This window comes from Thalassophryne amazonica, chromosome 6, assembly GCF_902500255.1.
Source record: "Thalassophryne amazonica chromosome 6, fThaAma1.1, whole genome shotgun sequence".
In the NCBI taxonomy this organism is placed as follows: domain Eukaryota; kingdom Metazoa; phylum Chordata; class Actinopteri; order Batrachoidiformes; family Batrachoididae; genus Thalassophryne; species Thalassophryne amazonica.
The window spans coordinates 123,685,743-123,709,831 of record NC_047108.1 but is presented as its reverse complement, the minus strand read 5'-3'; the positions used below and the strand labels follow the sequence as shown (position 1 = coordinate 123,709,831).

Here is a 24,089-nt window from a genome sequence, read left to right as displayed (position 1 = left end):
GTGTATTAAAGCTCTGACATGACCCTTACTCATATTTTGTATGTGAAACCGGTCTAAACCATATAAATGACATAAGTATAGCAAATTGTAACCAGTTCTTGACAACTGAGTCCCAAGACACCATTGAAACAAATGCTGTACAACAGGATTATCATGTGCAAGTCTTGCAATAATATGTTTAATGAACCTTGTATGTATCAAATATCATGTGGAAGAATATTACAAATATGAGGGAGTAACTTATGAGTAGTATATGGTAATTTAAAAAGATGTCTCTGCGCCTTTCTCCATGCAGTACCACAATTATCAAGATTATTACTAGTTAAGTTACAAAATATACTACCATATAAACTTGTGCAGTATGTAAGGAACAGTTTACCCTTAACATCAGAGCTGACTGTATTTAAATCACCAACAAATGCATTAAATTTACAACTGAAATCACTGACAATATTCTGCACCACTGGATTACTCCTGTTGGCATTAATCTTGTACCCGAAATAATCTAACATTTGTACGTGGCTGACCATCTCACCATTAACCAAATACCCAGGATCAGAAGCTAAATCAAAAGAATCATCATGAAAATTGATACTCTTACTCTTGGTATCATTGAATTTTATACAAACGTTTTCAGCATATTGCTCACAAATTGATATTATGTGACACATAGCTGCCAGACTAGGTGACAAAATGACATCATCAGCGTATCCTACTGCTCCACAGAATGTACTGCCGACGTAGCAGCCAGACCCACCAGCTTCTAGCTGTGTAAGTATACTATCTAGATAAACAGAGAACAAGGTCGGGCTAAGGACTCCACCCTGCTTCACACCATTACTGGCTGAAAACCACTCAGAAAAAAACATTACCATACCAAATACACATTCTTTGCTTAATATCCATATTTTTAATAAATCTGACAAAGTGCTGTAGAGTGTTTACATTTGAAACCAAACTGATTACTTGTACAGAGCTTCTGTTGCTCTCTTCTAAGCACCAGTACATCAAATACCTTACATAATGCACTTTGTAAGCATATAGCACGAAAATTAGCTGATAACGTATTGCATATGTGCGTATTTTTAGGAATTGATACCGCTTGCTGTGTATTTGGAAACCACAACTTAATGGATCAAACATCTACAAGTCCAGATTCTATTGTGTGCTCACTTTTCCATTAGCTTGCCTCTGAAATCAGAATATTTCTGCAGCTTCAACTCCATGATTGAGTACCTTAAAGTAGAGATGATTGACATTTACTCTGCAGCACGCAGTTCTAAAATCAGCAGAAATTTTTAAAAGTCCACACAAAATATTCATGAAATTGATAGGAAGTGTAATTTGGTACTTCAGCTCTTTGACAGGCTATTAAAGTAATAATGGAGTTTTTGTGCAAGCAGCAGCTGTATCATGATATTAATTCAGGCATTAATGTGTCGCTATTACGATTTTAATAAATTTGTCCTCATTCATCATCTGGGTGCCAGCTTTGAAGGTTTTTTTGGTGTAAATATATTTGTTAATGTTAAGTTCTGTGTGTGTATAACAGCAACATTTTATTAAATCTATCACATTTGGTACTTTTGTCACTCAGTGAGGCTGAATGTTTGAAATGTTTGGATCTGGTAAATTACTTTTCGTTGAAATTGGAGCCTTGAAGATGTTTCAGTCCCTCTGGTTTTCCTTTTCTTTTTCTGTCTCCGATGAATGTCAGATAACTTTTTTGTGATTTCTATTTGTGTATGTGTGAGCCATCTTGCACTGAGGGTAAATATGATTTGTATTTTATTTCACTTTGCCTCTATGCGTCACACTGTTATATGTTGAACAACATTAATACTTGAAAGCGTGAAACTGCTCAAACTTTGGACTCAGGCCGCTTGGATCTCCACTGGTGATGGATGGATTTCATTCATGTACTTGATATTTGCTGTCTGTGTTCTTTTCTGCTGACATGATTGAAAGTGTACATTTACAATTTACTGTTAATTTTACATTTTATATTGTGTGAAATTTCTGATGTTTATTGGTGTAAAGTCACTGATAAATGAAAGCTGCATAGCAATTCTGTAAATGGAGTCGGCAGTTTGAATACTGTATTTGTTGGGTTTTTTTTCTGCTTGTTCTTGACTTGAACGTAATGTTGATGCTTTGTTTTTCACTGTTCCTCTCTTTGGTTGCAATACATCTGATGTGAGTGATGGAATATTACACTGACTGTCCAGTGGAGCTCCGCCCTTTTCTTTTTGCACTCACTCTGTCCGGACACACAGCTGCAGATGCAACAAGCTGCCAGAAATGACATCACTTGTTTATTATCACATAGTTTAATAAAAATCTACAAACGCATTACATGCAGTGTGGTCGTTTCTGTAAAAAGTAAATGAACTGCATTTCTGTTGTGCTTTCCATCTTCTGTAGATGGTTATAGTGCTTTACAGTGATGCCTCACAATTCTCTCATATATATATATATATATATATATATATATATATATATATATATATATATATAATCATCAGTACAGAGCATCCAGAAAGTATTCACAGCACTTCACTTTGTCCACATTTTATGTTAAAGCCTTTTCCCAGAATGGATGAAATTCATTTTATTCCTCAACATTCTACACACAATACCCCATAATAACAATATAAAAAAGGTTTTGTTTGGAAAGGCACACACCTGTCTACATAGAAGGTCCCAAAGTTGGCAGTCATGTCAGAGCACAAAACAAGCATGAAGTCAAAGGAATGGTCTGTCTCGAGGCACAAATCTGGTGAAGGGTACAGGAACATTTCTGCTGCTTTGAAAGTTCCAATGAGCACAGTGGCCTCCATTATCTGTAAATGGAAGAAGTTCAGATCCACCAGGACTCTTGCTAGAGCTGGCCGCCCGTCTAAACTGGGCGATCAGGGGGGACAACCTTAGTGAGGGGGGGACCAAGAACCCAATGGTCACTCTATCTGAGCTCCAGCATTCCTTTGTGGAGAGAAGAGAACCTTCCAGAAGGACAACCATCTCTGCAGCAATCCACCAGTCAGGCAAAGGTGACAATTTTGCAGAGATTTTAACTTCTAAAGAAACAATAAAATTACAACAGGTTTACACTGTAAAATGTATATATTTTATGTAAAACTATTTACATATTCACTGTAATTTTTACAGGATTCCCCCGGCATCCACAGCTGCCAGAATTATTATTATTTTATCTTAGTGTACAGATAAACGACTTCACTGTTGGTTTAACTGAAAGTTTGTCATATCCTGGATGCTAACCGGTGACCTGAAATAAACCCATGGGATCTCTTTGGTACCAGATCTCTCTGCCCTCGATTGAGTTACTTCAGATGAGTTTATGGAAACTAACTGCCTCCAAACATTTACACGACACAAACCGGCAAGCTGATTGATTGTAAAACAGTGAGACCAGAACATATCTGGGTGATTCTTAGACTACGGGCACTTATGTCCTTTGATCATATTGTATGAAAAACAGAAAAAAGGGGAAATTTCACACTTTTATACTTATCTTTACAATGAAAGTGTGTTAAGAAATTTGTTCTAGTAGTCTATGATGACTTTTTCACCTTTTTTCAGCATCATTATATGCAAATATTGCTGTTTTGTGCTTGTCCCACACCCAGACTTTTGATCTTCAATGATAAAAATGAATGGTAAAGAAATGTTTTTTCTAATGTTTTAAAATATCTCTGAATAAAATATCAGTAAAACAATCAAAACATAATTGGGGTATTCAATGTCATACAACTGTTGTGATTTTTTTAAACAAAATGTAGTTGTCCCACACTATTGCCGTAATTTCCACCACAACACTGTAATGTCCCTTTAAACAGTTTGTATGAAAGATTGTTTGGGTAGTTTCTATGGAGATAAACAGTGACATCAGAGCACATGTATATAGCGCCAAATCACAACAAACAGTTGCCCCAAGGCGCTTTATATTGTAAGGCAATGGTGTGGTGGAAATTACATTTACAAGGCCAATAGTGCCTGTAGTTAAAGAATCACCCATTTACTGAACATATAACAGGAAACATACAGATCTCATGAAACACATCCCAGATTTTGCACTATGGATTCTATGTGAGGGGCCCACTCACCAATCGAGTCTCTCCCAGCAATCAAGGTGTGAGGCGGGTTCACCCTGGACAGGATGCCGGACTGTCACAGGGCCACATACAGACAGACACAATCACACACTTATAGACAATTCTGCAGAATAATTCATTGAAATTGTGCACATAATTTGCTTATAAAAATAATCATGCTGGGTTAGCATGCTATGTGCAAAGTAGCTAAAGTAGCTCATGGGCTTGTTGCAACTGCTGTTCACTAATGAGTCATAAAGCACAAAGTTGGATTAAAGGCTTCGATTGTCCAAAGAAAGTCAGAATTCTAAATGATTACAGCTGAAACATACACTCAACAAAAATATAAACGCAACACTTTTTTTTGCTCCCATTTTGTATGAGATGAACTCGAAGATCTAAAACTTTTTCCACATACACAATATCACCATTTCCCTCAAATATTGTTCACAAACCAGTCTAAATCTGTGATAGTGAGCACTTCTCCTTTGCTGAGATAATCCATCCCACCTCACAGGTGTGCCATATCAAGATGCTGATTAGACACCATGATTAGTGCACAGGTGTGCCTTAGACTGCCCACAATAAAAGGCCACTCTGAAAGGTACAGTTTTGTTTTATTGGGGGGGATACCAGTCAGTATCTGGTGTGACCACCATTTGCCTCATGCAGTGCGACACATCTCCTTTGCATCATCCGTGAAGAGAACACCTCTCCAACGTGCCAAACGCCAGCGAATGTGAGCATTTGCCCACTCAAGTCGGTTACGACGACGAACTGGAGTCAGGTGGAGACCCCGATGAGGACGACGAGCATGCAGATGAGCTTCCCTGAGACGGTTTCTGACAGATTGTGCAGAAATTCTTTGGTTATGCAAACCTATTGTTTCAGCAGCTGTCCGAGTGGCTGGTCTCAGACGATCTTGGAGGTGAACATGCTGGATGTGGAGGTCCTGGGCTGGTGTGGTTACACGTGGTCTGCGGTTGTGAGGCTGGTTGGATGTACGGCCAAATTCTCTGAAACACCTTTGGAGATGGCTTATGGTAGAGAAATGAACATTCAATACACGAGCAACAGCTCTGGTTGACATTCCTGCTGTCAGCATGCCAATTTCACGCTCCCTCAAATCTTGCGACATCTGTGGCACTGTGCTGTGTGATAAAACTGCACCTTTCAGAGTGGCCTTTTATTGTGGGCAGTCTAAGGCACACCTGTGCACTAATCATGGTGTCTAATCAGCATCTTGGTATGGCACACCTGTGAGGTGAGATGGATTATCTCAGCAAAGGAGAAGTGCTCACTATCACAGATTTAGACTGGTTTGTGAACAATATTTGAGGGAAATGGTGATATTGTGTATGTGGAAAAAGTTTTAGATCTTTGAGTTCATCTCATACAAAATGGGAGCAAAACCAAAAGTGTTGCGTTTATATTTTTGTTGAGTATATTTATGATCATTTAATTTGTTCTCTCTAATCTTCATCATGCTGCAGATTTTAGTTAAAGCTCCTGTGAAGAGAATCATTTTCAGGCTTGAACCTTATTTTCCAGAATAAACTCCACAAACTTTCAGGCTCCTCTCCTGTGGAACCAGCTCCCAATTCAGATCAGGGAGACAGACACCCTCTCTACTTTTAAGATTAGGCTTAAAACTTTCCTTTTTGCTAAAGCTTATAGTTAGGGCTGGATCAGGTGACCCTGAACCATCCCTTAGTTATGCTGCTATAGACTTAGACTGCTGGGGGGTTCCCATGATGCACTGTTTCTTTCTCTTTTTGCTCTGTATGCACCACTCTGCATTTAGTCATTAGTGATTGATCTCTGCTCCCCTCCACAGCATGTCTTTTTCCTGGTTCTCTCCCTCAGCCCCAACCAGTCCCAGCAGAAGACTGCCCCTCCCTGAGCCTGGTTCTGCTGGAGGTTTCTTCCTGTTAAAAGGGAGTTTTTCCTTCCTACTGTCGCCAAGTGCTTGCTCACAGGGGGTCGTTTTGACCGTTGGGGTTTTTACGTAATTATTGTATGGCCTTGCCTTACAATATAAAGCGCCTTGGGGCAACTGTTTGTTGTGATTTGGCGCTATATAAATAAAATTGATTGATTGATTGATTTCAGAGGTAAGTAGTTGAACTCATTTAAAATATTTTCTATGACAATGAAAAAAGAAAAAAGCAGTGCTGGGAACCTGTTCCAGTCTTTGACCAAGAACAACGGTGTGGACTTGCTGGTGAGGACGGCTGCTGCTGGTGCCCTCTGCTATTATGGCTTTAAATGGTATTCTGAAGCCATGGACCCAACGTCCAAACAGAAAAAACAAGCAAAGAAACAGGTACATGATGTTTGACCAGATGACTGATACTTTATGTGCACGTCTTGTTTGTGTGTGTGTTCAACAAACAGGATGTGAACCTTTGAGCTGTTACACGTTTGAATATTTGAAAGATGTCAAATGTTTAAAAATCAGGCTTCTGTGTGGAAACATTTCAAGAATGATGCCTTTTAAAATGACAGTGAAAACTGACATCTACAACATGACATCAAGAAAAATATAAAATCCAGAATGATGTTTTGGACAAACTGTGCCTAGTTTTCCCAGAAGGCACGTGGAAGATGAAAGCCTAGATTTGATGTTTTTTTTTTTCATTTATATATTTTTAAAATGAAAATCCTTCTGTGCTCCACTATGAAGCTTCCAGTTGTTGACTATTTGATATATTTTTCTTTTTGCTGAAGTGTTTGACTTTTGTTTCCAGGCAGAAGCACTGATGGAGAAGATCGGCATCAAGGGGGTCTCCTGACAGATTATGAGATGAGCATTGCAGCTCATCTCATTGATCCCAAATCAATGACGGTAACAATCCGCAATCAAGTTGTACAAGAATGACCTTTTTTACTGTAATTTTGAAGGCCAGATTTCACAGTACAGTGTGTTCTTGCAGGAGTCATGGGCAGATATTGCTGGTCTTGATGATATCGAGGAGCTGCAAGATAATGTCATCCTGCCCATCCAGCAGAAAGACGTCTTACCTCGGTCCAAACTCTTCGTGCCTCCTAAAGGTACAACAGCACGTCATCAAATCACATCAGTCATCGTCACAAATGAACAAATTTCCCAATCATACCCTGTTTGACCATCTGGGGAACAGAGAGGAAGCCACCAGTAAAAGCTTGTTATCTTTAATGGAACATTTTCAAGTCCTTTAGTGTTTCATGTGTTCATAGAGAAGCTGTCCATGGTCCTGATTTAATGCATATACGACCACAAACTGGACAACCGGTTTCTGGTTGCTCACTCTTGGTGGAACTGAAACACCAACATCCTGATGTTTGGTTTTTTTCTTGCCTTTGCAGGTGTTTTGTTGTGCGGTCCTCCTGGATGCGGTAAAACGATGATCGCCAAGGCGGCAGCTAAAGCCTCAGGGTGCCACTTCATCAATCTGCAGGCATCCTCACTGACAGACAAGTGGTACGGTGAATCCCAGAAGCTGACAGCTGCCGTCTTCTCACTGGCTGCTAAAATTCAACCATGCATCATCTTCATTGATGAGATTGGTGAGTGTTGTTCTTGGAAACCGAGACTTTGACTTGAATAAAGATGTTCATATTATGTCTTCATACTTTGATGTTGCTGCTCTTTCTGCTGTTTCAGATTCATTTTTGAGGAATCGGTCCAGCCAGGATGGCGAAGCCATCGCAATGATGAAGGCCCAGTTCTTGAGCCTGTGGGACGGTCTGCAGGCTTCCGGTCAGGTAAAAGCCAACGTGTCTTAACGTCACTTTGAGCAAAATTTGTGTCATCGGTGAAATCACCTGCTGGAGTCAGTGGCTGCAAAGAAAACATGCACCGTCTCAGCCCTTTCTGGAATATTTTGGACATCACTGGTTTATCACATTAAGGGGCGAGTCAAAGCCACAAATCTGGGCTTGAAACCTTGCCCAGCCCATGAGCAAGCACACTGGAGACAGTGGTCAGGAAAAAAACTGTGTGTGTGTGTGTGTGTGTCAGAACAAACCACTAGCACTGCACAAATATTTCAGACATCATTTTTGAGGGTTTTGTAACTTGAAAATTGTGCCAAGCCATGATCCCTGTGATCCAGTAACTTTTCCACACCGAGTTCATGAGGGAGGTGTTTGTATCAGTGTTATGTGCACATGAATTCAGTGTGATTTCTGTGATTGTAGGTGATGGTGATGGGAGCCACTAATAGGCCACGGGACATCGACCCGGCTATTCTGAGGAGGATGCCCACCGCGTTCCATGTTGGACTGCCAGTAACGTGCAGACACAGCAGCACTGCACATTTTCACTGCACTGCACAAAAAACACGTGTCCAACAGGGTGCATGTGGACAGTATGAGGACGCAGCATCTCTGTTTCCTGGTTTTAAGACCCGTGCAGATGCTCAGACTGAACATAAAGCCCCTGATTGGCTGCTGAACAGACACCTGATTGACACACTGAAACCATTTGAATTACACGTGTTGAAAGAAACAAAGTTCAGATTTCTTGATGGCATTTCTGTATTTATTGCTCACCACAATTTTCCTCTTGTCCACATCGTGTCCAAACATCTGGACTCAGTCCATCACTTCAGACACACAAAGTGTCACTCACCAGCCTCAAGCTGCAGTTACAAGATTTAAATTACAGCAAGACATTTTCTGACACTTTAGTTTTTATTTGAATGAATCATATCTTGTATTTTTCATATGATATCCAGCTTTGCTCTGTCATATAACAAAAATCTGTCTTTTTCCAGAATGCAGGACAGAGACAGCAAATCCTTCGACTGATGTTAGCAGGAGAAAATGTAAGATATTTGTCTTTTTATTTTGCCTTCACATCATGAATTTGTAAACCCATGTATAGTTTTTACATCAGCAGAAGACAAAATGAACAGAAGGTCCATGTGACTGTCTCATGTTGTGTCCTGATCTTTCATCTTTACTCTGGATGGCATTTCCCTGACCTCTAGTAATACTGTGAGAAATCTTGGAGTCATTTTTGATCAGGATATGTCATTCAAAGCGCATATTAAACAAATATGTAGGACTGCCTTTTTGCATTTACGCAATATCTCTAAAATCAGAAAGGTCTTGTCTCAGAGTGATGCTGAAAAACTAATTCATGCATTTATTTCCTCTAGGCTGGACTATTGTAATTCTTTATTATCAGGTTGTCCTAAAAGTTCCCTAAAAAGCCTTCAGTTAATTCAAAATGCTGCAGCTAGAGTACTGACGGGGACTAGCAGGAGAGAGCATATCTCACCCATATTGGCCTCTCTTCATTGGCTTCCTGTTAATTCTAGAATAGTATTTAAAATTCTTCTTCTTACTTATAAGGTTTTGAATAATCAGGTCCCATCTTATCTTAGGGACCTCGTAGTACCATATCACCCTAATAGAGCGCTTCGCTCTCAGACTGCAGGCTTACTTGTAGTTCCTAGGGTTTGTAAGAGTAGAATGGGAGGCAGAGCCTTCAGCTTTCAGGCTCCTCTCCTGTGGAACCAGCTCCCAATTCAGATCAGGGAGACAGATACCCTCTCTACTTTTAAGATTAGGCTTAAAACTTTCCTTTTCGCTAAGGCTTATAGTTAGGGCTGGATCGGGTGACCCTGGACTATCCCTTGGTTATGCTGCTTTAGACGTAGACTGTGGGGGGGTTCCCATGATGCACTGTTCTTTCTCTTTTTGCTCTGTATGCATCACTCCGCATTTAATCATTAGTGATCGATCTCTGCCCCCCTCCACAGCATGTCTTTTTCCTGGTTCTTTCCCTCGGCCCCGGCCAGTCTCAGCGGAGGACTGCCCCTCCCTGGGCCTGGTTCTGCTGGAGGTTTCTTCCTGTTGAGAGGGAGTTTTTCCTTCCCACTGTTGCCAGGTGCTTGCTCACAGGGGGTCGTTTTGACCGTTGGGGTTTTTCATAATTATTGTATGGCCTTGCCTTACAATATAAAGCGCCTTGGGGCAACTGTTTGTTGTGATTTGGCGCTATATAAAAAAAAAGTTGATTGATTGATGTGTAGGTGAGCAGCTCCATCAATCTGAAGGAGATCGCTGACCAGGCAGAAGGGTTTTCTGGCAGCAATCTGAAAGAGATTTGCCGAAACGCTGTGATTTATCGAGTCCGCAAACATATAAAGAGGAAGCAGATGAGGCAGAGTTCTGAGCAGCAAAACAATGGCCAGGGTGATGGAAGGTAGGTGGACTGACAGGCAGCACGTTTCTGGGAGTCAAATATTCACATTTTAAAGGTGCCCACTCTGTTATAGAGTGTGTGTGACCTCTGACCTCATGTGTCTCCTTTTTCAGTGCTGTGGAGGAGCAGCATGTACAGCCAGTCACCCAGGTGGACCTGCTCTATGGATTAGCCAAGCTGAAGGAATCTAAGCGGGCCACATCCTCCACTGTCCCCAACACCACCAACCTCTGAACAGAAACCCCTCCTCTGAAGAACGACTTGCTTCAAGGTCCAAAAAATAAGACTCACGTTCAGAATAACGACGTGACCTCATGACCCACAGAAGACCGTGGAGCAGAAACCATGAAGCAGTCGGGGCTGAAAGAGGAGGCGGAGTCTATCAGAAACCACCAGAAACACTCTGAATGTTCTGCTTGTGTATATTTCTGACCGTCACTGTAAATCATTTTTAAATGCAGTTTCTCATTCAGATCAACTTGTCTTTGCAGACAAAATCATAATTACTTTCACTGTGTCCAGATTTTGTAGATTTTTATTTAATAAAAAAATTTAAGAACTTTGGGTGTTGAATTTGTGTTTTTCATATATTCTCATCCTTTCTGTATCTGTTAGCTGTTTAATCTGCGCAGTTAGATTGATCTAGTTATCTAGATTACGATTTGTTTCCCAGTGTAATCTTCACGTGCCTTAACTAAAGCACTCCTTCTGCTGAATCACCTCTAAATTATTTACACATTATTCACTTTGCATGTTTTTAGGAATCCGCTAGGTTAGCGTAGCTACTAGCTCTTAGCCGATTTAGCATGGCGGCTTCTCCTGTCTCTCCCGCACTTTTCTGCTCTGGGTGTGAAATGTTTAGTTATTCCTTGGCCTCCTTTAGTAGTAACGGTACTTGTAATAAGTGTAGCTTATTCGTAGCTTTGGAGGCCAGGCTGGGCGAATTGGAGACTCGGCTCCGCACCGTGGAAAATTCTACAGCTAGCCAGGCCCCTGTAGTCGGTGCGGACCAAGGTAGCTTAGCCGCCGTTAGTTCCCCTCTGGCAGATCCCGAGCAGCCGGGAAAGCAGGCCGACTGGGTGACTGTGAGGAGGAAGCGTAGTTCCAAACAGAAGCCCCGTGTACACCGCCAACCCGTTCACATCTCTAAATGTTTTTCCACACTCGACGACACACCCGCCGAGGATCAAACTCTGGTTATTGGCGACTCTGTTTTGAGAAATGTGAAGTTAGCGACACCAGCAACCATAGTCAATTGTCTTCCGGTGGCCAGAGCAGGCGACATTGAAGGAAATTTGAAACTGCTGGCTAAGGCTAAGCGTAAATTTGGTAAGATTGTAATTCACGTCGGCAGTAATGACACCCGGTTACGCCAATCGGAGGTCACTAAAATTAACATTAAATCGGTGTGTAACTTTGCAAAAACAATGTCGGACTCTGTAGTTTTCTCTGGGCCCCTCCCCAATCGGACCGGGACTGACATGTTTAGCCGCATGTTCTCCTTGAATTGCTGGCTGTCTGAGTGGTGTCCAAAAAATGAGGTGGGCTTCATAGATAATTGGCAAAGCTTCTGGGGAAAACCTGGTCTTGTTAGGAGAGACGGCATCCATCCCACTTTGGATGGAGCAGCTCTCATTTCTACAAATCTGGCCAATTTTCTTAAATCCTCCAAACTGTGACTATCCAGGGTTGGGACCAGGAAGCAGAGTTGTAGTCTTACACACCTCTCTGCAGCTTCTCTCCCCCTGCCATCCCCTCATTACCCCATCCCCGTAGAGACGGTGCCTGCTCCCAGACCACCAATAACCAGCAAAAATCTATTTAAGCATAAAAATTCAAAAGAAAAAATAATATAGCACCTTCAACTGCACCACAGACTAAAACAGTTAAATGTGGTCTATTAAACATTAGGTCTCTCTCTTCTAAGTCCCTGTTGGTAAATTATATAATAATTGATCAACATATTGATTTATTCTGCCTAACAGAAACCTGGTTACAGCAGGATGAATATGTTAGTTTAAATGAGTCAACACCCCCGAGTCACACTAACTGTCAGAATGCTCGTAGCACGGGCCGGGGCGGAGGATTAGCAGCAATCTTCCATTCCAGCTTATTAATTAATCAAAAACCCAGACAGAGCTTTAATTCATTTGAAAGCTTGTCTCTTAGTCTTGTCCATCCAAATTGGAAGTCCCAAAAACCAGTTTTATTTGTTATTATCTATCGTCCACCTGGTCGTTACTGTGAGTTTCTCTGTGAATTTTCAGACCTTTTGTCTGACTTAGTGCTTAGCTCAGATAAGATAATTATAGTGGGCGATTTTAACATCCACACAGATGCTGAGAATGACAGCCTCAACACTGCATTTAATCTATTATTAGACTCTATTGGCTTTGCTCAAAAAGTAAATGAGTCCACCCACCACTTTAATCATATCTTAGATCTTGTTCTGACTTATGGTATGGAAATAGAAGACTTAACAGTATTCCCTGAAAACTCCCTTCTGTCTGATAATTTCTTAATAACATTTACATTTACTCTGATGGACTACCCAGCAGTGGGGAATAAGTTTCATTACACTAGAAGTCTTTCAGAAAGCGCTGTAACTAGGTTTAAGGATATGATTCCTTCTTTATGTTCTCTAATGCCATATACCAACACAGTGCAGAGTAGCTACCTAAACTCTGTAAGTGAGATAGAGTATCTCGTCAATAGTTTTACATCCTCATTGAAGACAACTTTGGATGCTGTAGCTCCTCTGAAAAAGAGAGCTTTAAATCAGAAGTGTCTGACTCCGTGGTATAACTCACAAACTCGTATCTTAAAGCAGATAACCCGTAAGTTGGAGAGGAAATGGCGTCTCACTAATTTAGAAGATCTTCACTTAGCCTGGAAAAAGAGTCTGTTGCTCTATAAAAAAGCCCTCCGTAAAGCTAGGACATCTTTCTACTCATCACTAATTGAAGAAAATAAGAACAACCCCAGGTTTCTTTTCAGCACTGTAGCCAGGCTGACAAAGAGTCAGAGCTCTATTGAGCTGAGTATTCCATTAACTTTAACTAGTAATGACTTCATGACTTTCTTTCCTAACAAAATTTTAACTATTAGAGAAAAAATTACTCATAACCATCCCAAAGACGTATCGTTATCTTTGGCTGCTTTCAGTGATGCCGGTATTTGGTTAGACTCTTTCTCTCCGATTGTTCTGTCTGAGTTATTTTCATTAGTTACTTCATCCAAACCATCAACATGTTTATTAGACCCCATTCCTACCAGGCTGCTCAAGGAAGCCCTACCATTATTTAATGCTTCGATCTTAAATATGATTAATCTGTCTTTGTTAGTTGGCTATGTACCACAGGCTTTTAAGGTGGCAGTAATTAAACCATTACTTAAAAAGCCATCACTTGACCCAGCTATCTTAGCTAATTATAGGCCAATCTCCAACCTTCCTTTTCTCTCAAAAATTCTTGAAAGGGTAGTTGTAAAACAGCTAACTGATCATCTGCAGAGGAATGGTCTATTTGAAGAGTTTCAGTCAGGTTTTAGAATTCATCATAGTACAGAAACAGCATTAGTGAAGGTTACAAATGATCTTCTTATGGCCTCGGACAGTGGACTCATCTCTGTGCTTGTTCTGTTAGACCTCAGTGCTGCTTTTGATACTGTTGACCATAAAATTTTATTACAGAGATTAGAGCATGCCATAGGTATTAAAGGCACTGCGCTGCGGTGGTTTGAATCATATTTGTCTAATAGATTACAATTTGTTCATGTAAATGGGGAATCTTCTTCACAGACTAAGGTTAATTATGGAGTTCCACAAGGTTCTGTGCTAGGAACAATTTTATTCACTTTATACATGCTTCCCTTAGGCAGTATTATTAGACGGTATTGCTTAAATTTTCATTGTTACGCAGATGATACCCAGCTTTATCTATCCATGAAGCCAGAGGACACACACCAATTAGCTAAACTGCAGGATTGTCTTACATACATAAAGACATGGATGACCTCTAATTTCCTGCTTTTAAACTCAGATAAAACTGAAGTTATTGTACTTGGCTCCACAAATCTTAGAAACATGGTGTCTAACCAGATCCTTACTCTGGATGGCATTACCCTGACCTCTAGTAATACTGTGAGAAATCTTGGAGTCATTTTTGATCAGGATATGTCATTCAAAGCGCATATTAAACAAATATGTAGGACTGCTTTTTTGCATTTACGCAATATCTCTAAAATCAGAAAGGTCTTGTCTCAGAGTGATGCTGAAAAACTAATTCATGCATTTATTTCCTCTAGGCTGGACTATTGTAATTCATTATTATCAGGTTGTCCTAAAAGTTCCCTAAAAAGCCTTCAGTTAATTCAAAATGCTGCAGCTAGAGTACTGACGGGGACTAGAAGGAGAGAGCATATCTCACCCATATTGGCCTCTCTTCATTGGCTTCCTGTTAATTCTAGAATAGAATTTAAAATTCTTCTTCTTACTTATAAGGTTTTGAATAATCAGGTCCCATCTTATCTTAGGGACCTCGTAGTACCATATCACCCCAATAGAGCGCTTCGCTCTCAGACTGCAGGCTTACTTGTAGTTCCTAGGGTTTGTAAGAGTAGAATGGGAGGCAGAGCCTTCAGCTTTCAGGCTCCTCTCCTGTGGAACCAGCTCCCAATTCAGATCAGGGAGACAGACACCCTCTCTACTTTTAAGATTAGGCTTAAAACTTTCCTTTTTGCTAAAGCTTATAGTTAGGGCTGGATCAGGTGACCCTGAACCATCCCTTAGTTATGCTGCTATAGACTTAGACTGCTGGGGGGTTCCCATGATGCACTGTTTCTTTCTCTTTTTGCTCTGTATGCACCACTCTGCATTTAATCATTAGTGATCGATCTCTGCTCCCCTCCACAGCATGTCTTTTTCCTGGTTCTCTCCCTCAGCCCCAACCAGTCCCAGCAGAGGACTGCCCCTCCCTGAGCCTGGTTCTGCTGGAGGCTTCTTCCTGTTAAAGGGGAGTTTTTCCTTCCCACTGTAGCCAAGTGCTTGCTCACAGGGGGTCATTTTGACCGTTGGGGTTTTTACGTAATTATTGTATGGCCTTGCCTTACAATATAAAGCGCCTTGGGGCAACTGTTTGTTGTGATTTGGCGCTATATAAAAAAAATTGATTGATTGATTGATTGATTGATTGTGCTCTGTGACTCCACACAGCAAAGTGTCCCTGCAGGAGTCCTGATTTGTCCTCATGTCCTTTAAAAATCAAACAGTTGATGCATGTTTCAGTCCCTGTTTGTCCCGTGTGTCACACATTGTGGTTTTCTTTCGAGCCCATGCAGTCACCTGACCTTTAGTACTGATGTCACCGTTTGGTGGGTGGAGATGGTCCATGTGCTGAATGTGCTGCTATCTACATCTGTTCAACACTCAGCTGATATTTTCTGTGTAATATGTATGTTTGTGTCCAGTGCTAAGTGTCTATTTGATCATTTGACGTGACGATAAAATAGAGAGGCATCTGAAGGACTCTCAGACCAGGAGAAACAAAATTCTCTGGTCTGATGAAACAAAGATTGAACTCGCTGGTGTGAATGTCAGGCGTCATGTTTGTAGGAAACCAGGCACCATCCCTACAGTGAAGCATGGTGGTGGCAGCATCATGTTGTGGGGATGTTTGTCAGCAGCAGGAACTGGGACACTTGTCAGGATTGAAGGAAAATTGAATGCAGTAATGTACAGAGACATCCTGGATGAAAACCTGGTCCAGAGCGCTCTTGACGTCAGACTGGGGCGACGGTTCATCTTTCAGCAGGACAATGACCCTAAGCACACAGCCAAGATATCAAAGGAGTGACTTCAGGACAACTCTGTGAATGTTCTTGAGTGGCCCAGCCAGAGCCCAGACCTGAATCTGAACATCTCTTGAGAGATCTGAAAATGTCGGTGCACCGACGCTCCCCATCCCACCTGATGGAGCTTGAGAGGTGCTGCAAAGAGGAATGGACCAAACTGCCCAAAGATAGGTGCATCAAGCCTGTGGCATCATCTTCAAGAAGACTTGAGGCTGTAATTGGTGCCAAAGGTGCATCAACAAAGTATTAATTAAAAGGTGTGAATACGAATGTACATGTGATTTCTGGGTTTTTGTTTTGAAAAGAAAATTTAAGAAATTCATTTTGTTATTATGGGGTGTTGTGAGTAGAATTTTCAGGGAAAAAAATAATTTCCTTCATTTTGGAATAAAGCAGTAACATAAAATGTGGGGAAAAAATGAAGATGAACTGGTGATTGGTTTCCATCAAGCAAATCCTATCATATGGTGTGTGCTGCTATTGTGTGAAGTTTTACTGAAATAACTATACTTATGTACATGTGATTTCTTTTTTTTTTCTTTTTTTTAACAAATTTGCAATAAATTGACCAAATATTTTCTCTGTGAATTATACTTTTTCTGTGTCTTTAAAAAAAAATAGCAAACAAAACTAACCAGTCTGTTCTTCCTGCAACACATTTATAAATGAATGCAATTGAGTAATTATGAGCGCAGTTATTCCCACAGCCGCAGTACTTCAGAAAGGAAAATTAAATTATCTCCTGGAGTGTCGATTTTTATTACGCTTGTTTTTTGTTTGTTTGTTTGTTTGTTTGACTGTGGGTTGTATTGCACAAAAACTTAGTGGCTGATTTCCATCAACCCTGGTGGAAGAGGTGAGCAAGGTTCAAACATGGATGTAAATTTAGAAATGGCTCCTGATCAACGGATTCATTTGCAGACGTGAGATTCCCCAATTTGTAACATGCAAAATTGTGCTTTTTAACATTCCCTTTGACTTTTCAGGGGATATTACATGTATCTTTATTGGGTGGTGGGGGGAGGATCATCTTCACAGTGGTGATATCTGTGAATATGTAGATTTTTGCTGTAGATCCAGAACCAAAGTTGTTTTTGTAGGAGATTGAGCTTAAATCATGAAAACTATTCCTTCTGGTCTTGGCTGAAGTCTGCACGTTAACGTTTTTAACATTTTAAGACAGTTTTAGCACTAAGCAAGGCTTTAAATTTGATTGTATTGAATTAAAGTGTAGATATTATATGTTAGAGCACTTCAGTTTCATATTTCTTCTCATCAGAAACAGTTTTTAATGTAGAACAAAACAACTTTAATTGCTTTAGTCTGTTGCTCCTTATCTTTATTGATCATGGGAACATTTCCTCTTCAAGCCACACCTCAGTTTTCTTGTTATTTGTGCTTCTGTTATTTACAATTGCCGGCAGTTCAAAGTCACCATCGGGAAGTTTCTTCCTTGTTGCCTCACCTAAGAATTTACATCAGCGTTTTATCAATAGTGGATGACAAATCAACTCTGCCTGTACCTGACTCGCCAAATGCAGTATTAATGAAGATTAATGACTCGTCAATGTCCAGACAAAGGAAGCTCTTGGATTTATAGTTGTGGTTTAATGATTACAAAAAAGAAGGAAACGTTCAGTCAACAAATGATTCAGCTGTCTCACAAGTTTACCTCTGCCCTTCAGACATTTAAAATAACTGAAGAGGTATGAAATACTTTATAAGTGATAACATTAGGGCAATATTTGAATTTTTTTTTTCCATCCCACCTTTCCATCGCCATGACTGATTACAGTTCTTGTGAGAGCCTTGCTGGAATGACCATTAAACCAGCAGCTGCATTCCATCATGAAATCCTTTCTGCAGGGTTGTGCGAAGATGTGTGTTGAGTTTTAAAATGAAACCATTGTGAAACACTCACAAAACAGTGATTTACTTCTGTAACGTGGTGCATTTGTGTGTGGAAACGATCTGTTTCTCTCACTGACAACCACACCTGCTTCTAATCCATCATTCATGTGGCAGCCACCTCTATGGGATATTACATAAGTGAAACAAAATTGCTTTTTGAGCTGACCTGGCGCATCAAACTTCACGTCATTTGAAGGAGTTTCTCCTCTGATGCTGTTTGGTGATTTACAAGCATTTATTATTTTGGGGACATTGGCCTTATCTGTGTATTTCTTCACACAATGTACACAGCTCGGCTTTCCCCATGCCTAGAAATAAATGTTTGAAAAACTGTACAAAAAATATATAATGCTGAGTTATGCGGCTGATTTTCCCCATTTTCAGTCTATAAACAAAGAAATATCAAAGCACACAAACGTGCAGTAAATCTGAAACAAGGCTGAACTCTCTCTTGGCACGTTAAATTAACTTCCATTTGAGGTAATTCACCTAAACATGTCTGTTTGTTGTTCTTCATGATGCTGGTTATTTCCAAAGACTTTACAAAGCTGCGTTTACACTCTGTGTTGGTTTGGACATGATGACAAATGTTTGACATCACTTAATGTTGAGGGAACATCCTCAGAAAATCTGCCAAATATACCCAAATACCCATTGGGGTGCCAAAAAGGGGAGAATAAGGAGAAGGATTCTAGGGGCCCATGATTGACAGGGGCTTAGAGAGACCCCTAACACAATTACAATAGTGACAAAATAATATGGGGTGGCCAAGTAAGATTTCTTTTCATGGGGCCCAAAATCACTGGCGGCGCCCCGCCCACTTATCTGAAACTGATTAAATACAAGACTGTGGATCCTGTGAGAGGGCAGGGTTTTTTTGTTTTTTTTTTTGTTATCGTGGGTTCAAACAGTCAGACACAGTGTGTTTAATCCCTCCACAATCACGTTTCACAGGCGCACAGATAAAGTACAGCTTTGTAGTATTAAAGCTTCTGTGTGTAGCTTTTATTTAAAAAGAATCTTATTGTACTGTCTGTTCAGTAGGTTATGTTGTCACAGGCATCAATTTGAGGGGATTATTTTTAGCTGGATTACAGACAAAACTGCTGAACCAATTTTATTGAAACTTACAGTAGTGTTCAGAATAATAGTAGTGCTTGTTACTAAAAAAGATTAATCCAGGTTTTGAGTATATTTCTTATTGTTACATGGGAAACAAGGTACCAGTACATTCAGTAGATTCTCATAAATCCAACAAGACCAAGCATTCGCAATAATAGTAATGTGGCATTCAGTCAGTGAGTTCATCAATTTTGTGGAACAAACAGGTGTGAATCAGGTGTCCCCTATTTAAGGATGAAGCCAGCACCTGTTGAACATGCTTTTCTCTTTGAAAGCCTGAGGAAAATGGGACATTCAAGACATTGTTCAGAAGAATAGCGTAGTTTGATTAAAAAGTTGATTGGAGAGGGGAAAACTTATACGCAGGTGCAAAAAATTATAGGCTGTTCATCTACAATGATCTCCAATGCTTTAAAATGGACAAAAAAAAAAAAAAACAGAGATGCGTGAAGAAAACAGAAAACAACCATCAAAATAGATAGAAGAATAACCAGAATGGCAAAGGCTCACCCATTGATCAGCTCCAGGATGATCAAAGACAGTCTGGAGTTACCTGTAAGTGCTGTAAGACGCTTGTGTGAAGCTAATTTATTTGCAAGAATCCCCCGCAAAGTCTCTCTGTTAAATAAAAGATGTGCAGAAGAGGTTACAATTTGCCAAAGAACACATCAACTGGCCTAAAGAGAAATGGAGGAATATTTTATGGACTGATGAGAGTAAAATTGTTATTTTTGGGTCCAAGGGCCACAGACAGTTTGTGAGACGACCCCCAAACTCTGAATTCAAGCCACAGTTCACAGTGAAGACAGTGAAGCATGGTGGTGCAAGCATCATGATATGGGCATGTTTCTCCTACTATGGTGTTGGGCCTATATATCGCATACCAGGTATCATGGATCAGTTTGGATATGTCAAAGAGGTCATGTTGAAGAGGTCATGTTGCCTTATGCTGAAGAGGACCTGCCCTTGAAATGGGTGTTTTAACAAGACAATGACCCCAAGCACACTAGTAAACCAGCAAAATCTTGGTTCCAAACCAACAAAATTAATGCCTCGCAGATGTGAAGAAATCATGAAAAACTGTGGTTATACAACTAAATACTAGTTTAGTGAGTCACAGGATTGCTAAAAAAGCAGTTTGAACATCATAGTTTTGAGTTTGTAGCATCAACAGCAGATGCTACTATTATTGTTAACACCCCCTTTTCTACTTTTTTTTACTAATAGCCCAATTTCATAGCCTTAAGAGTGTGCATATCATGAATGCTTGGTCTTGTTGGATTTGTGAGAATCTACTGAATCTACTGGTACCTTGTTTCCCATGTAACAATAAGAAATATACTCAAAACCTGGATTTATCTTTTTAGTCGCATAGCACTACTATTATTCTGAACACTACTGTATGTGATAAACAGATCACAGACCAGAAAGGAAACTGCTGAGTTTTAGAGCAGAACTGGATAAAGTTGTGCATTATTTAAAATCTCTTTTAACTTGTGAGATAGCACATTTCTTGGTATCAGTAAGAAGAAACACATGATTTCAATAGGAAAAAAAAAACACTTTTAATGTATAAACATCGTCATGTCTAATTTAGTGCATTCTCAGACTGGTATCCATTTTTTCTCCTTAAATGGTGAAATGTAGGGCAGCAGTCACTAAATCTGCTGCTGCTGACACCTGCTGAGCAAACCCAGGCCTGTGCCATCTCATTACTGGCTGATCCCCACCTGTGCAGAGGTGGAAAACCTCAGCTTCAGTGAGTAAAAGTTCTATCATCAAAATACTCCACACTTGTTCATGGTCTTCTTCATGTCCTTTTGCTTTGTGGTTGTGTTGCTCTTGAGTTTTGGCTGCACTGTCCCCACAGTTTGCAGTGATGTTGCTCTGTTTCATCCATAATCTTTGAGGAAACAGACAAATATGAATGCAGAGTGCGGACAGAAGGTTCCATCTGTAAATGAGCCTTTCGTGGTCACTGCGTTTAGGAATCAGGTCGAGGACTGTGCAGCCTCTGCGTGTGTGCAGAACACGGGACACTCCTGATGGAAATTGGATTTTACATGATGCTTTCATGCCACACTTGGGAGAACCCAAGATTAATGCTACATTCATGACATCTGAACAAGAGAAATTCTGAACTCCAACTTGGACAAAAAGATTTGTACATGAGGTCAGACGGGATTTTTTTTTCTTTGTCTCTCTGAAATGGCTGCTGAAATTCAGTTTTCCAATTTATTAATTAAATACAGAAATATTACAAATATTATTTAATTACTTTCAGCAAATCATTGACTTTTGTATGATTGCATTCTTTATATACGGCGTTTTATGTAGTATAAGTCACACTTTTTCTGTATTACCAACTCAATTTGGGATTTTTGTGCATTGCTGTTGTCATTATTATGATTATTACATCTGCTAAGGACATAATCAATTCACCAGCATTTATTTATTTGTTTATTTGTTTATCTGTTAGTAGAATTATGTCAAAATTACTGCACAGATTCTCACCACATTTGCACCACAGACAGATATTAGAGCATGGAAGACTCCAGATCCAGATTGTCTGACGTCAGAAATGTGGGATTGCTCTTGTTGTTGTTGTTGTTGTTGTTAGCATTTGTTATTTTAATATTGGAGTTTATTTTGTTTCATGTTTTCATTCCTGTGAAAGTCCTATGTAAATAGTTATTATAATTATTATTATGAATAACAAATGCATGATTTTTTGGGGATATAAATCGCACCTGAGTATAAGTCGCAAGGCCAACCAAAACAGTAAAGTGCCTCGTGACTTATACTCCAGAAAATATGGTAATAATGACGTTTCCAGCATTATCTGATGGAAGACTACAAATAGAAATGCAGTGTGCTGATCTGACTTACTTATGCATTCTTTGTAAAGCCAACAACATTCTGAATGTGGTTAAGTTGGTCAAATGAACGCACACTTTTTCAGAACTCAAATGTTCTTAACTAGTCCAACAGCATCTGCTCAAAAATGACCAAATAATGGAAAGTTTCTGTAACCAGCTGAGATTGTCAGGATGGGTCCAGAAAAATATGTAAAACTGCAAACTAAACAATATCGGCCACTTTGGACTCCAGTATGACCAACATCTTAGTTTTTGACATTTATAATAACTTGAGATAATGATTGTAAACAGTTACTCATGTCTTAATATGCACATTTAGACATTTAAATTTTGTTTAATCTTTACAGAAGAAAAGATAAGTAAAAAAATAAGTGAAGTGGCGGACATGTTGGGTGCCATATTGGATTTTGAAAAGCCACAAGGGGGATTTTTGAGGACTTTTAGAATGTGATTCAGTTACACCCACCCACCCTTATTTTTAACCTTTTTTCCTAGATCTAGCCTGCAATTTTCAGTGTGTTCCACAAAATTACCAACTTGAGTTCTTCGGGTATACCTTCATCTTGAACGCAGCATAAGGATGTGATGGCGCCCTCTCTGATTGGGGAACGTCCATTTGTGCTATGCACTTTGAGACATGGGAGTTTCATATCCATGCAATTTACAGTGCCAAATATCTTAAATAGTCATAGCTTTTATATCCAGTTAAAGTCATTTTACTGTTCGAGTTTACTTTGGACTGTCTGCGTGCTTGGCAAATGCGATGGTCGGAGTGGCAGTGGTGGTGGTGGGTGTGGGGGAGCTGGATTCTTGCAGACAGCGCATGCTCCCTGTGCTGAACACACAATGCAGTGGCCACAAAACAACCACAACAAGCACCACCATGAGGAAAATGAAGAGCACCAACCGTTTCCAGTCTGACACCCGGCTCAGCCTGCCAAAAGTACGAGACTGAGTGTGCATCGGGGATTCCACCGGCTTGTTGGCACCAATGTTGATGCAGATGCAGAAGGCACTGGGATTATCGGGAGCGTTCGAGCCGCCCTCGCGACTGGGACTTTTGTAGCACAGCTTCTCTCCCTCCAGCCACACCGGCTCCTCTTGCTGTTGGTGGCTGGGCAGCTTACAGAGGACCTCATGGCTGGTGGCCAGAGCCGGCGGGCCCTCCTCAGGCAGCGTGGTGGGATGGCGGCAAAGGGGGCAAAAAAGACGTGTGCTTCCGCTGTTGCCCTCCTGGTCAACCGCAGAGAACGCCATGATACGAGAGAGGCACTCCAGACAGAAAGTGTGAGTGCAGGCCAGCAGCTTGGGAGTTTTGAAGACGTTGTCATAGGTGTTGTAGCAAATGGAACACTCCAGCTGGCCGCTGACTGATACTTTCTTCTGCTGCTCTCCAGGCACATCAGGAGGGCTGACTTGCATGTGCCAGATCTGAGTAGTTTGTTCCATTTTGAAGAAGCGTCCTCTCCGGCCTGTTCTGTCTCCTCTCTTGCTTTGCCTGATTTTCTGGACGACCTTAAAAGACAATGAATTATAAAGCAGGTTAGCTTTCATATTTGCAAAAGGTGTCTGGCTGCTGGTATCATAGAAACTGTGCAAACAAGCGCAAACACATTTTTCCGACAATCACAAGGCAGTGAGCGAGCAGGATTTCAATCGTACAGTCAGGTTCACATTTTTTACATGTTGAATGTTGAACTTTAAACTCTTCTTACCCTCACGTAGGGCAAACATTATATAACAATCAGATAAGATTTTCTTCCATCAATGAGTTATTCATAGGTTATGATGAAAACGGGTCAAATATGTGAAGCTTTCAGAAATGTCAGGGATTGATTTAGCAAATGTGAATGAAGGCAATCTTGTGCAATACAGGTGTCATTTAAATGGATTTATAAATGATTGAAATGAATACATAGTTAGTGACAGTGACAAAACTTTTTAAAATCTTGCCTCTGTGCTCATCTACAATGGAGTTTAAATTAAACAATCAAGTTTCTCTTGTAGTGTACCACA

At 40.4% G+C, this 24,089-nt stretch overlaps 2 protein-coding genes across 2 annotated transcripts in view; one reads left to right on the top strand and one right to left on the bottom strand.

Moving 5' to 3' along the window:
* Positions 1-5,022: 5,022 nt before the first annotated feature.
* The window catches only part of LOC117513041 (RING finger protein 223), a 36,248-nt gene continuing 17,181 nt past the window's right edge, over positions 5,023-24,089 (bottom strand). Inside the window, exons 2-5 of the mRNA XM_034173347.1 lie at positions 20,805-23,588; positions 15,040-15,043; positions 13,390-13,397; positions 5,023-5,033 (exon numbers count right to left, since the gene is read on the bottom strand). Coding sequence (XP_034029238.1) covers positions 22,803-23,522 — 720 coding nt within the window. The 5' untranslated portion in view covers positions 23,523-23,588 and the 3' untranslated portion in view covers positions 5,023-5,033; positions 13,390-13,397; positions 15,040-15,043; positions 20,805-22,802. The remainder of the gene's footprint in view (positions 5,034-13,389; positions 13,398-15,039; positions 15,044-20,804; positions 23,589-24,089) is intronic.
* Positions 6,265-10,671, top strand: LOC117511545 (ATPase family AAA domain-containing protein 1-A-like). The gene is made up of 9 exons (XM_034171550.1): positions 6,265-6,355; positions 6,863-6,960; positions 7,049-7,166; positions 7,461-7,661; positions 7,759-7,859; positions 8,295-8,384; positions 8,873-8,923; positions 10,139-10,311; positions 10,425-10,671. Exons 1-9 carry the CDS (start codon positions 6,265-6,267, stop codon positions 10,543-10,545), a joined length of 1,044 nt encoding a protein of 347 aa, XP_034027441.1. The 3' UTR covers positions 10,546-10,671.